A 13636-nucleotide genomic window follows, 5' to 3' on the forward strand; every position below is an offset into this window, starting at 1 on the left:
TCTTCCCTGCTCTTATCAGACTTTTGAACGGATCTCTCGAATGGTAAATAAAAGCCCGAAAGACCCTTGGACAAGTGGGAAGTTTTTCCCTTTTTGATTTTGAAATGGTCTATCAAATATCCTTTTAAGATTTTTCTTAAGGAAAACAACACAACCTCTCAAATCTATCCTCGTAACTAGAAGGTCTCATCCTTGGAAACATTCTTGTGAACCTCTATTACGCAGTCTCCGATGCATTCACATGCTTCTCAAAGTATGGCACCCAATACCCTACCCATGTGGGCCATCTAGTTTCTGACACAAGTTCAGCTTATCCTCTATTTGTACTCTGTGCTCATATTGATAAAGCCTGGAATGTTGTGTGCTTTATTAGCTTCTCTCTCCACCTGTTTTTCCACCTTTAATGGTTTATGCAAATATACATCTGTTCATCCTTTAGTACTTTATGCAGGAATTGCAAAGCTTGCGCCCTCACCTCCATCCAAGGCCCCAAAGGAGCCTTCCACATCCATCAAAGTTTCACCTGCACTTCCACCAATGTCATTTATTGTGTCAGTTGCTCCCGATGCGGTCTCCTCTACATTGGGGAGACTAGACACCTTCTCACAGAGCGCTTTAGGGAACATCTCCGGGACACCCGCACCAATCAACCACACCGCCCTGTGGCCCAACATTTCAACTCCCCTCCCACTCTGCCGAGGACATGGAGGTCCTGGGCCTCCTTCACCGCCACTCCCCCACCATCCGACGCCTGGAGGAAAAACGCCTCATCTTCCGCCTTGGAACACTTCAACCCCAGGGCATCAATGTGGACTTCACCAGTTTCCTCATTTCCCCTCCCCCCAGTTCCAACCTTCCAGCTCAGCACCATCCTCATGACCTGTCCTACCTGCCAATCTTCCTTCTCACCTATCCGCTCCACCCTCCTCTCTGACCTATCACCTTCATCTCCACCCCCATCCACCTAATGCACTCTCAGCTACCTTCTCCCCAGTCCCACCCCCCCTCCCATTTATCTCTCCACCCCAGAGGCTCCCAGCCTCATTCCTGATGAAAGGTTCCTGCCTGAAATGTTGATTTATCTGCTCCTTAGATGCTGCCTGACCTGCTGTGCTTTTCCAGCACCACTCTAATCTTGACACTGATCTCCCGCATCTGCAGTCCTCACTTTTGACTTTAGTGTATGCTGTCTGTCCATATTCTTCTGACCAGGATGCATTACCTCAACTTCTTCTGCTATCTATCCACCCACTCCACCCATTTTGTCAATATTCCTATACTGTCCTACTGTTGACAATGCTCCTAAGTTTCATACAATCCACAAACTTTGAATGTATCACCTATATGCCAAGGCCAAGATCATTAAGGTTGATGCCAGGAAAAACAAGTGTAACAACACTGGACCCTGAAGAACTCTTCCTCCAGCTTGAAAAATATCCATGAACCATTACACTCAGTTTCTTATCTCTCAGCCAATGTTGTGTCCACATTTCAGATGTCCCTTTTATTCCTTGAGCTCTAATTTTAGTCTCAATCCTGCTGTGCGAATCTGATCTGGTTCCTCCCACTCAACTATTAGTCTCCTTCCTGCTATTCCAGTCTCAGTGCAGAGATTCTGAATTGTTCCCCCTGAATCTAGAACATGCGCTGCAATGAATGAATTCAGCAATTATCAATACTGGGTATATTTTGATCAGTACACCTCAGTTGTGCACTGGCCAAAACTGGGGAAAAGTTGAAAACTTCTTAAAACTCTGAGTAATGTTTTAGTGATAGAATGGAGGACTTGGTTATACAATGGACTTGAATTCTGTCTTTTGCTTTCTGCAAAGAGATTTAACTCTAGTACGGACTTTTTGAATGACAATCATCTAACTGCGCAGTATGGGTCCCAAAAAAAGGTCAAGGATCAATTGTAAGACTGCTTCTAGCACCCATCACACCAACTTGAAACTTTGGGATAAAACGCTCTCCTGAATGTTTAGAATCATGGAATCCCCACAGTGTGGAAGCAGGCTATTCAGCCCATCGAGTCTACACCAACCCTCTGAACAGCAGCCCACCCTGACCCAACTCTGCTGCACTACCCTGTAACCCTGCATTTCCCATAGATAATGCACCTAGCCTGCACAGCTCTGGACTATGGGAGGAAACTGGAGCACCGGCGAACAATCATAATGAATGCACAAACGTCACACAGACGGTCACCCAAGGATGAGTGCCTGGCACTCTGAGGCAGCAGTGCTAACTGCTGAGCCACCACATTGCCCTTCTGTGGTGCTGTCAGTCAAGATTTCACAGCAAGAGTGAGCATTCTGTAAACAATCACCCCAGATGTCCTTGAGGGATATCCAGTCTCAAATAAAACCAATTCAGTAATTCCATGTGGGAACAATAAACTCAAACATGCCCTCAAGTACAATTCTTCTACTTTCCAAGAATAAACAGATTACCATTGTAGTGAAATGAGACCAATTGTGAGGCAGTCAGCCATCTCCGCAGTGCACACTCTGTAACGAACATGCCTGCTCCCATGTGTTAAATTACAACTAAAGAATCATGTCTAATAGGCACACTGCCAAAACCCTTTCACCCAATAGTCATTGTTCTAATTTGTACTTTTGAAGAAAACAAATGGGAAAGAAACTGTGAAGCCTTAAATTATTCCGAGCATGTCATTTCCCTCACAGCTCAATGTTAAGCCATGGAAGTTGATTTAAAACAGCATTGTAAAATAGTGATGCTGGGCTTGATTGTATTTTCCTCATGAGATTTCCATACTCTTGCGGTATTTGTTGGTTTAATAGCACTTTGACTTTGATTTAAATTGTGTGGGTGTTACTTTCTAACTTGGAACATGGCCTATTCTCAGACTCTGAGCAAAAATAATTTCTATCAAAGCTCCCAGATGATTCACTTTTGTTAGACTTGTTAATAATAGTGCACTTGCCTGAGATATGCAGTTCAATCACTTGCTTTCTTTTGCCTTTCCGTTTCAGGTGCTGACATTGTGCAGTGGTTGATGAAAAGCCTGAACATTGAAGATCAAGGTAATGAAATACTGGCAATTATGAGTTTAATTTAAAAAAAATACTGCAGTCTTAATTTGAAGTTATCTTGTATTTGCTTTTGCAAAAGCCTGTCAAATCTCTGACAACAGGACAGCCACAACTGCATTTTGGTGAATGCAGATGCAGGACTGAGAATTATAAAGCCGTGTAGACCCGGGAGCAGGCAAGTGCCAACTGTGAAGCAAAGCGATGTACACACTTTTTAGTTTACCAGTTGAACACTGTTTCCAGCAAATTTCACTCATAACATGTGACAGCAGAGAATAACAAAACAAGTCACGCTACTGATTATAACAGACTCTGTTCACTTTCTAGATGAACATATCGTCCCCTTCGGTCATAGAGTCATTCAGCAGAGAAACGGACCCTTCGGCCCAACTCATCCATGCTGAGCAAGGTCCTTCGGCCCAACAAGTCCACAGTGACCCTCCAAGGAATAACCCAACCCCCCCCCCACCGACTAATGTACCTAACAACTATAACCAATTCACCTGACCTGCATATCCTTGGAATGTGGGAGGAAACCGGAGCACCCGGAGGAAACCTATGCAGACACGGGGAGAATATGCAAACTCCACACAGACAATCACCCAAGGCTGGAATCGAACCTGGGACCCTGGCGTTGTGAGGCAGCAGTGCTAACCACTGAGCCACCATGCTACCCCTGCATTTGGCCCTTATCCCTCTGATTATTGCCTATTCATGTACCTAATCAAATGTCTTGTAAGTTTTGTCATTCTAATTCCCCCTACCACGTCGTCTGGCAGTTCATTCCACACATGAACCACCCTCTACTTTTTGTCATTTACATAAATGATTTGGATGTGAGCAGAAGAGGTACAGTTAGTAAGTTTGCAGATGACACCAAAATTGGTGTAGCGGACAGCAAAGAAGGTTACCTCAGATTACAACAGGATCTGGACCAGGTGGGCCAATGGGCTGAGAAGTGGCAGATAGAGTTTAATTCAGATAAATACGAGGTACTGCATTTTGGGAAAGCAAATCTTAGCAGGACTTAGACACTTAATGGTAAGGTCTTAGGGAGTGTTGCTGAACAAAGAGACTTTGGAGTGCAGGTTCATAGCTCCTTGAAAGTGGAGTCGCAGGTAGATAGGATAGTGAAGAAGGCGATTGTTATGCTTTCTTTTAATTGGTCAGAGTATTGAGTACAGGAGTTGGGAGGTCATGTTGCGGCTGTACAGGACATTGGTTAGGCCACTATTGGAATATTGCGTGCAATTCTGGTCTTCCTATCGGAAAGATGTTGTGAAACTGGAAAGAGTTCATAAAAGATTTTCAAGGATGTTGCCAGGGTTGGAGGATTTGTACTATAGGGAGAGGCTGAACAGGCTGGGGCTGTTTTTCCTGGAGCAACGGGGCTGAGGGGTGACCTTATAGAGGTTTACAAAATTATGAGGGGCATGGATAAGGTAAATAGACAAAGTCTTTTCCCTGGGGTCAGGGAGTCCAGAACTAGAGAACATAGGTTTAGGGTGAGAGGGGAAAGATATAAAAGAGACCCAAGGGGCAATATTTTCACACAGAGGGTGGTACGTGTATAGAATGAGCTGCCAGAGGATGTGGTGGAGGCTGGTACAATTGCGACATTTAAGAGGTGTTTGGATGGGTATATGAATAGGAAGGGTTTGGAGGGATGTAGGCCGGGTGCTGGCAGGTGGGACTAGATTGGTTTGGGATATCTGGTCAGCATGGACGGATTGGACTGAAGGGTCTGTTTCCATGCTGTCCATCTCTATGTCTCTGTTGAAAAAGTTGCCCCTATGGTCCCACTTAAATCTCACCTTAAAAATATACCCCCTGGTTTTGAACTCCCCCAACCTAGGGAAACGACCTTTGCTATCCACCCTATCTATGCCCCTCAAGATTTTATAAACCTTTATATAGTCAACCCTCAACCTCCTACTCACCAGTAAAAAACATCCCAACCTATCCTTATAACTCAAACCCTCCAGTACTGGCACCGTCCTGGTAAGTTTTTTCTAAACCCTCTCCAATTCGGAGAGTTCTTTCAACTGTTGTTGCTTTTTGGCTGCGCAGGAAGCCAAAAAGTAGACTTCTGACCACCTCACCCTTATGAAGCTCAGTCACCTCTGCTGTTTCAAATCAAAGCCTGTACCTACAGGGACGGTGTATAATACTGGTGGTACTCTCAATCCAGTTGCTTGTGGGCATAGAACTACATCACAATACAATCTCCAGTTAGGTACTGAAACAATAATCTCCCCTTGACTGGGCGCAGTGTGGCTTAGCTTGGAATGGTCATTTTAATCCTAATCCTGATTCTAGGACGTGCAGCATGTAATTCGGGCAGATAGAATTGATTATCTTACTGTGCTAAATTACAACCTTAGCATGCTGGCTACTTGACTTGAGGAAGCGTCACTGGACCCGAAACGTTAACTCCGATTTTGCTTCACAGATGCTGCTAGACCTGCTGAGCTTTTCCAGCAACTTCTGCTTTTGTTGCAACTTGACTTGCTGCTTGAACATTGGCTACTTACACAAGATAGATTTCCCCCTTATTGCTGACATACTGCATTGTATAAATGCATACAAAATTTTCACAATACAGGGCCATGGAGATGCAAAATGATGGAAGATTAGAAAGCTGAGCCCTCAAATTGTATTTCTGTAGTTCTGCTGATGATTGGAATTAACTCTGAGCTTGACACATTAGTTTGAAGGGTCAAGAGGTAATGCTGGAAAAAGCAGGTATAAATGAGTGAATAAGTTGAATGAATCAATAAATGAATCCTTTCTGATGGGAAAATTCTTCATTCTTGAGAAAACAAATTAGTTTGTTCAAGGATGTTCAGCAGAGTACCCAGAAAGAGGGTATGACATTTGTTAACTGCAGTACAATGAGATTCATGGAAATTATGATGATGCGACTGATCACATGACTGCTAGCGGTGAGTGATAGGTCACCAGTCGAGAATGAGCATGTGAAGAGAGAAGCTGAAAGTACAGCACTGGAGAGCTGTAATTTAAAACCTACTATGTGCTGATATAAGTAAAGGAATGTTACTGCACAAACTGAGATGAGGAACCCTGGAGTCATAGAGATAATTAGTACAGAAGCAGACCTTTTGGTTCTATTCATCCGTGCCAACCAGATATCCAAACTTAATCTAGTCCCATGTGCCAGCATTTGGCCCATATCCCTCTAAACCCTTCCTATGCATTTACCCATCAACATGGCTAAAGGGTCTGTTTCCGTGCTGTACATCTTTATGACTCTATGCATTTTAAATGTTGTAATTGTACCAGCCTCCACCACTTCCCCTGGCAGCTCATTCCATACACACACTATCCTTGGTGAAAAAGTTGCCCGTTTTAAAAGGGTCCTTTTCCCCTCTCACCTGAAACCTATGCCTTCTTGTTTTTGACTTCCCCACCCTAGGTAAAAATCCTTATCTATTTACATTCATGCTTATCATGACTTTAAAAAATCTCTACAGGGTCACTCCTCAGCCTCCCATGCTCCATGGAAACAGCCCCAGCCTATTCAACCTCTCCCTATAGCTTAAACCCTCCTTGTAAATCTTCTCTGAACTTTTTCAAGTTTCACAACATCCTCCCTATAGTCTAATTAGAGATCAGGAGCAAGCTGCATGTGCAAGGACAGTGTAAGTGCAGGCATCCACAGCCTTAGACACATCAGACCAGTACCTCAATGTGCAAGATGCAATATTGGCTTAAAACAAGGGTGTGCAGAGGACCTATTATATGCTTGAATATTTTGATGATCTTGGATATTATAAAATGAATAACTTATCTCACAGTTCTCTCTTGTAAACCATTCTGTGCTAATCACTGACCTATCAGTCTTCAGCTCTTGCTATACAAATCTATAACATTTAATTGCCATCTCCTTATACTCCTTTTAAACTTGATAGCATCCACACTCCCCTTCCTTGCTTGTTAATGAAAGATTGACAGTTTGGATTGAAGTCCCATCCTAGTCAGTTGTTCTAAGCAGGGGAAAAAAATTGGAAAATTACAATAGAGTATTGCTTCTTGCTCTAAGCGACAATTGTTTCATTAGAATCTCACATATCCATACAGAAAACCAATCTACAGCTTGATGCATTTGCTAACTTGCACTTTGGAAGGACTTGGAGAACCAACCATTGCAGACTCTGTTGCACAAACAAGTGAAAGTGGTTTTCGATGATGAGAAATCTCCAAATGCAATTAATAGGTAGAAGGAGTGGGTCAGAAATTAGAAAGCCCTTGGGTAAAACAATGATGGTAAGGCAGTGATTGCTTAAATTATAATGGTTTCATTCCTTTTTTCACAGGTGAAGCAATACACTTAGGAAGTCTCATCGCTGCACAAGGGTACCTGTTCCCTATCTCAGACCACGTGCTGACATTAAAGGATGATGGTACATTCTACAGATTTCAGGTGAGTAAGCATCTCATTTTCTCTAGAACCAGCACACCCTTCTCAAAGATACTTTAAACATTAAAAATGTTTGCCTGTCAATGTTAAACACTATTCCAGTGTTTATTCCATTGTCTCTTTGATGCATTCCCATCAACTCCATTCAATCTACTTTGACAAGACCGGGAGATTCCACATCCCTGGTCTTTCAACTAATAAGAACAAAGTCAAAAATCACACAACACCAGGTTATAATCAAACAGGTTTATTTGAAATCACAAGCTTTAGAATGCTGCTCCTTGTCAGCTGAAGAAGGAGCAGCGCTCTGAAAGCTTGTGATTTCAAATAAACGTGTTGGACTGTAACCTGGTGTCGTATGACTTCTGACTTTGTCCACCCCAGTCCAACACTGGCACCTCCACATCAGAGTAAGAGCAAGACTAGGGGTTAATCTGCCTTGTCCCATCAAGGCCAGTGTCATATCTGGCACCTTTGATATGGATTGAATTTTTAAATTTAGGAAATTTGTTTGGATTTAGCCTCACGGAATGGGATGCAGGAGCAACCTCTGGGTAGGGGGAAGATTTATTTCAAGCATCCCGTCTTAAACTCTGCAGTCTTTCTGCCCTTGACAATATATGTCGAGGGCATAGCAGTTGGTTTTTTCTGGGTGTAGATATCGGTCACCACTGTGGCGTCTCCCTCTCACACCGTGGACTTTGGCAGCTCAGTGCATCTTAACAATGACATTTGAATTTGCATTATTTCAGAATGTCTCAAGACCTCTGTGCTTCAAACTGTTAAAAATAAAATCATTCCATATAATGATCCTTACGAAAAGCTGCAAGCTGAGTAGAAATAGAGTATTTGTCAGCTTACCAGATAGTTGTTATTATTATAGACCATTCTGCCCATCACAAGAATCCTTCAGCAGAAGTAGCAGTGAGGGAAATCTCCAGGAGTGTGTTCTTAATATCAACTGTGAACATATTAAACTGTATTCAACTGAATAAAGTACTAGATGACAAATTGGGCTTCTCTCTAATTAGAGAGAGACCACTGAAAGTGGTTTACCTGAGGGTCACCACTCCTCAGCTGAGGTTGAGAAAATTGGGCCTTCATGGTGACCTCATTCAATATAGAAATTGAACCCACACTGTTGGCATTACTTTGCATCGCAAACCAGCTGTCCAGCCAACTGAGCTAACCCATCCCTTTTGGTATAGTATCACATTTCCATTATGAATATTGACCTAAAACGTTGTATGGCAGTTAATAATTGCTTTTAAAGAGTATTGATTGGAGGAATATTTTACAGTGCAGTTATTTAACTGAAACTTTATTCATAGTTAATGAAAACAGCAACTTAAATGAAATATTAGTACTTTGCTTGGCTGGCAGTTTTAATCTATCCTTCCTTTCAATTCTCCAGCTACAAGGTGACTTTAACTATCAAGTGGCTTCAGTAATACTGGAGACCACAAATCACATTCCGATCAGACTCACAGTAAATAAAGTCTCCTAAAGATCCTAAGGGAAAGAATGCATTCTGTTGTGTTACTGCTTTAGGATCTGCAGAAGGATGAAATAAAATCAAGACACAGCAGTTCCACTTCTGAAGCCCTACATGGAGTAGTCAGAGATATACAACGCAGAAACAGACCCTTCGGTCCAACCCGTCCATGCTGAGCAGATTTGCCAACCCAATCTAGTCCCACCTCCCAGCACCCGGCCCATATCTCTCCAAACCCTTCCTATACATATACCTATCCAGATGCCTTTTAAATGTTGCAATTGTACCAGCCTCCACCACATCCTCTGGCAGCTCATTCCATTCACGTACCACCCTCTGTGTAAAATAGTTGCCCGATAGGTCACTTTTATATCTTTCCCCTCTCACCTTAAACCTATGCCCTCTAGTTGTAGACTCCCCCACTCCAGGGAAAAAAAACTTTGTCTATTTATCACATCCATGCCCCTCACGATTTTATAAATCTCTGTAAAGTCACCCTTCAGCCTCTGACACTCCAGGGAAAACAGCCCCAGCCTATTCAACCCCTCCCGATACCTCAAATCCTCCAACCCTGGCAGCATCCTTGTAAATCTTTTCTGAACCCTTTCGAGTTTCACAACATCCTTCCAGCAGGGAGGAGACCAGAATTGCATGCAATATTCCAACAGTGGCCTAACCAATGTCCTGTACAGTTGCAACATGACCTCCCAACTCCTGTACTCAATACTCTGACCAATAAAGGAAAGCATACCAAACTCCTCCTTCACTATCCTATCTACCTGTGACTCCACTTTCAAAGGAGCTATGAACCTGCACTCCAAGGTCTTTGTTCAGCAACATTCCCTAGGACGTTACTAGTGTATAAGTCCTGCTAAGATTTGCTTTCCCAAAATTGAGCACCTCGCATTTATCTAAATTAAACTCCATCTGCCACTCTTCAGCCCATTGGCCTAGCTCATCGAGATCCCATTGTAATCTGAGGTAACCTTCTTTGCTGTCCACTATACCTCCAATTTTGGTGTCATTGCAAAGTTATTAAATATGCCTCTTAGGATCACATCAAAATCTTTTCTATAAAATGATGAAAAGTAGTGGACCTAGCACCCATCCTTGTGACACTCCACTGGTCACAGGCCTCCAGTCTGAAAAACAACCCTCCAACACCACCTTCTGTCTTCTACCTTTGAGCTGTTTCTGTATCCAAATGGCTAGTTTTCCCTGTATTCCATGAGATCTAACCTTGCCGACCAGTCTCCCATGGGGAACCTTGTCGAACGCCTGACTAAAGTTAATATAGATCATATGGTTCCTGATGAAGGGCTTTTGCCCAAAACATTGATTTTCCTGCTTCCAGAATGCTGCCTGACCTGCTGTGCTTTTCCAGCACCACTCTAATCTTGATTCTAATCTCCAGCATCTGCAGTACCCACCTCCTCCTCCACATAGATCACGTCCACCACTCTGCCCTCATCAATCCTCTTTGTTACTTCTTCCAAAAAAAAACCCTCAATCTAGTTCATGAGACATGATTTCCCACGCACAAAGCCATGTTGACTATCCCAATGAGTCCTTGCGTTTCCAAATACATGTACATCCGGTCCCTCCAACAACTTGCCCACCACCGAGGTCAGGCTCACTGGTCTACTGCACCCTGGCTTGTCCTTACCACCCTTCTTAAATAGTGACATCACATTAGAATACAGGAGTTTGGCTATCGATGATACAAATGTGTCAGCAAGGGCCCTAGCAATCACTTCTTTGGTTTCTCACAGTTATAGTGTACATCTGATCAGGTCCTGGGGATTTACCCACTTTTATGTGTTTCAAGACATCCAACACTTCCTCCTCCATAATATGAACATTTTTCAAGATGTCACCATCTATTTCCCTACATTCTATATCTTCCATGTCCTTTTCCATGAACACTGATGCAAAATACTTTTAGTATCTCCTGCAGCTCCACACAAATGTTGCCTTGCTGATCTTTGAGGGGCGCTATTCTCTCCCTAGTTACCCTTTTGTCCTTAATGTATTTGTAAAAACCCTTTGGATTCTCCTTAACTCCATTTGCCAAAGCTATTTCATGTCCCATTTTTGCCCTCCTGATTTCCCTCTTAAGTATACTCTAAGGATTGACTCGATCTATCTTGTCTATACCTGACATATGCTACCTTCTTTTTCTTAACCAAACCCATCATTTTTTCGTCATCCAGTATTCCGCACAACTACCAGTCTTTCCTTTCACCCTAACAGGAATGTACTGTCTCTGGACTCTCGTTATCTCATTTCTGAAGGCTTCCCATTTTCCAGCTCTCCTTTCACCTGAGAACATCTGCCCCGAATCAGATTTTGAAAGTTCTTGCCTAATGCCATCAAAATTAGCCTTCCTCCAATTTAGAACTTCACCTTTTAGATCTGGTCTATCCTTTTCCATCATTATTTTAAAACTAACAGAATTATGGTCACTGGTCCCAGAGTGGTCCCCCACTGACACCTCAGTCACCTGCCCTGCCTTATTTCCCAAGAGTAGGTCAAATTTTGCACCTTTTCTAGTAGGTACATCCACATACTGAATCAGAAAATTTTCTTGTATGCACTTAACAAATTCCTCTTCATCTAAACTCTTAACACTAAGGCAAGTCCCAGTCTATGTCTGGAAAGTTAAAATCCCCTCCCATAACTAGCCTATTATTCTTACAGATAACTGAGATCTCCTTACAAATTTGTTTCTCAATTTCCCTCTGTCTATTAGGGGGGTTTATAATACAATCCCAATAAGGTGATCACCTGTTTCTTATTTCTCAGTTCCACGCAAATAACTTCCCTGGATGTATTCCAGGAATATCCTCCCTCAGCACAGCAGTAATGCTATCCCTTACCAAAAATGCCACTTCCTCTCCTCTCTTGCCTCCCTTTCTATCCTTCCTGTCGCATTTGTATCCTGTCCATCCCTGAGCCACATTTCTGTAATTGCTGTAATATCCCAGTCCCATGTTCCTAACCATGCCCTGAGCTCATCTGCCTTCCCTGTTAGGCCTCTTGCATTGTGGTAAATGCAGTTTAATTTATCAGTCCTCCATTGTTCCTGCCTGCCCTGACTGTTGGACTTACTTCTTTTCTCAACTGTACCAGTGTCAGATTGATCTCTTTCCTCACTATCTCCCTGAGTCCCACGTGAAGCTTTCTACCAGGGACAGAGAACATCAGGAAAATGAAGACCCATCATGAATTAGAGGGTCACAGATGACCTATTTGAATTTATATTTCTTAAAAGGTATAGAGCCAAGACTGTGATTTCTGAGAGACTTTGTTGTCTGAGCAAATAATGGATTTGCTTATTGCTTCAATGCATACTGATGCTTTCCAAAAAGATCTCTTGGAGAAAAAGAAAAATCAATATATTGACACAGTTAGTGTTCCTTCGAAGCTGTGCAGCTGAAAGTCACTCTGAAGTTCCTTCAAGTTTGATGATTGGTGTGCCAATGTATTGATGTTCAGTTTTGGAAATCAGTGCTGTGCATGGATATCAATGGTTCATGCCCTGAAACAAAGAATTAAAGGGAGTATTGAACATATTGCTAAAATATAAAGCCACTGTAGCCAGATAATGATATCTGCAAACAATAGGTGCAGGTACCAGTATTGTCACAGTATTCAGGACTCAAAGCAAACAGTTGTCTGGGAGGTGCAATCAGTTGCACCAACTGCAAAGCTGTCCTGCATTCCAAAATCTTTGCAAGTCGTGCAGTGTTAAAGGATGCTGGGCTCACCTTTGCAAGAAATCCTTTTCCAAAGATTCAACCAGAGGCTACAAATGAACACAACCAAATAAAAAAAAAACTTAAGTAACATACTGGCACCAACAGCAGGGAGGGCACCAGACACCTTCATAAGAGCAAGAACTGACAGTTTGTAGCAGGGCAGACCAGGGTGAAGGTACAGAGTGGAGAGAAGGCAAACAGGTTTTCCATGTGATTGTAACACATTGTCAGGCTTCGTCCACACAATTAGAAGCTTTTGTCACTGTTAATATCACATGCCTGAATAAAATTGGGAAGTACACATTGAAGACCAAAAAGAGCTAATGCAAATATCCTATCAGTCAGACACATCAATATGATGTGCATATCGACCATTGGAAGTCAATGGTACAAGCTACAACAGCAAAATTGACCAAACATCATGGGACACCCATCCCTAGTGTTGGTACATTAACAATGAACTGCAGTGAAGGCAATTCTGCATGGAAACCACAAATATTTGGACACTAGTGGATCAGCCATAGCAGGACTGCCAGCATGTGTGGAACGCAACATTACGACTCTTCAAAAATCACTAAAATATTAATTGCAGAAGAATAGGCCAAGAGCATCTACATTGAGTTTGCCCGTGACATGCAATAAATATACCCAGAAAGATTCAATGCCAGAGGAACCTTCAAATGTGATTCTGTATTGGACCTCAGGGAAAATGCAAATATGAGAATAAACCCACCCAGAAAATTCAGTGTTCACATATAAGAGAAGCGTAAATGTAAGCCATATAATCTGTTGTATACATCAGCACACACGCTGTACAATTTAATGCCATGCTAATGAAAGATGGCATCAGAGTATGTTTGGATCAAAGGTGTCTGAACAT

General features: G+C 42.5%; 1 protein-coding gene across 6 annotated transcripts in view; it reads left to right on the forward strand.

Moving 5' to 3' along the window:
- Nucleotides 1-13636, forward strand: part of LOC140476501 (regulator of G-protein signaling 6-like) — a 613759-nt gene that overhangs the window by 522636 nt on the left and 77487 nt on the right. For 5 of the 6 annotated variants that reach the window (XM_072569231.1, XM_072569230.1, XM_072569235.1 and 2 more), the window contains exons 4-5: nucleotides 3000-3050; nucleotides 7397-7503. In XM_072569231.1, the coding sequence (XP_072425332.1) occupies nucleotides 3000-3050; nucleotides 7397-7503 (158 nt within the window). Of the gene's footprint in view, nucleotides 1-2705; nucleotides 2789-2999; nucleotides 3051-7396; nucleotides 7504-13636 lie in introns of those variants that run through there. The other variant, XM_072569236.1, reaches the window with a different exon arrangement.

Source organism: Chiloscyllium punctatum, chromosome 4 (genome assembly GCF_047496795.1).
Source record: "Chiloscyllium punctatum isolate Juve2018m chromosome 4, sChiPun1.3, whole genome shotgun sequence".
Classification (NCBI taxonomy): domain Eukaryota; kingdom Metazoa; phylum Chordata; class Chondrichthyes; order Orectolobiformes; family Hemiscylliidae; genus Chiloscyllium; species Chiloscyllium punctatum.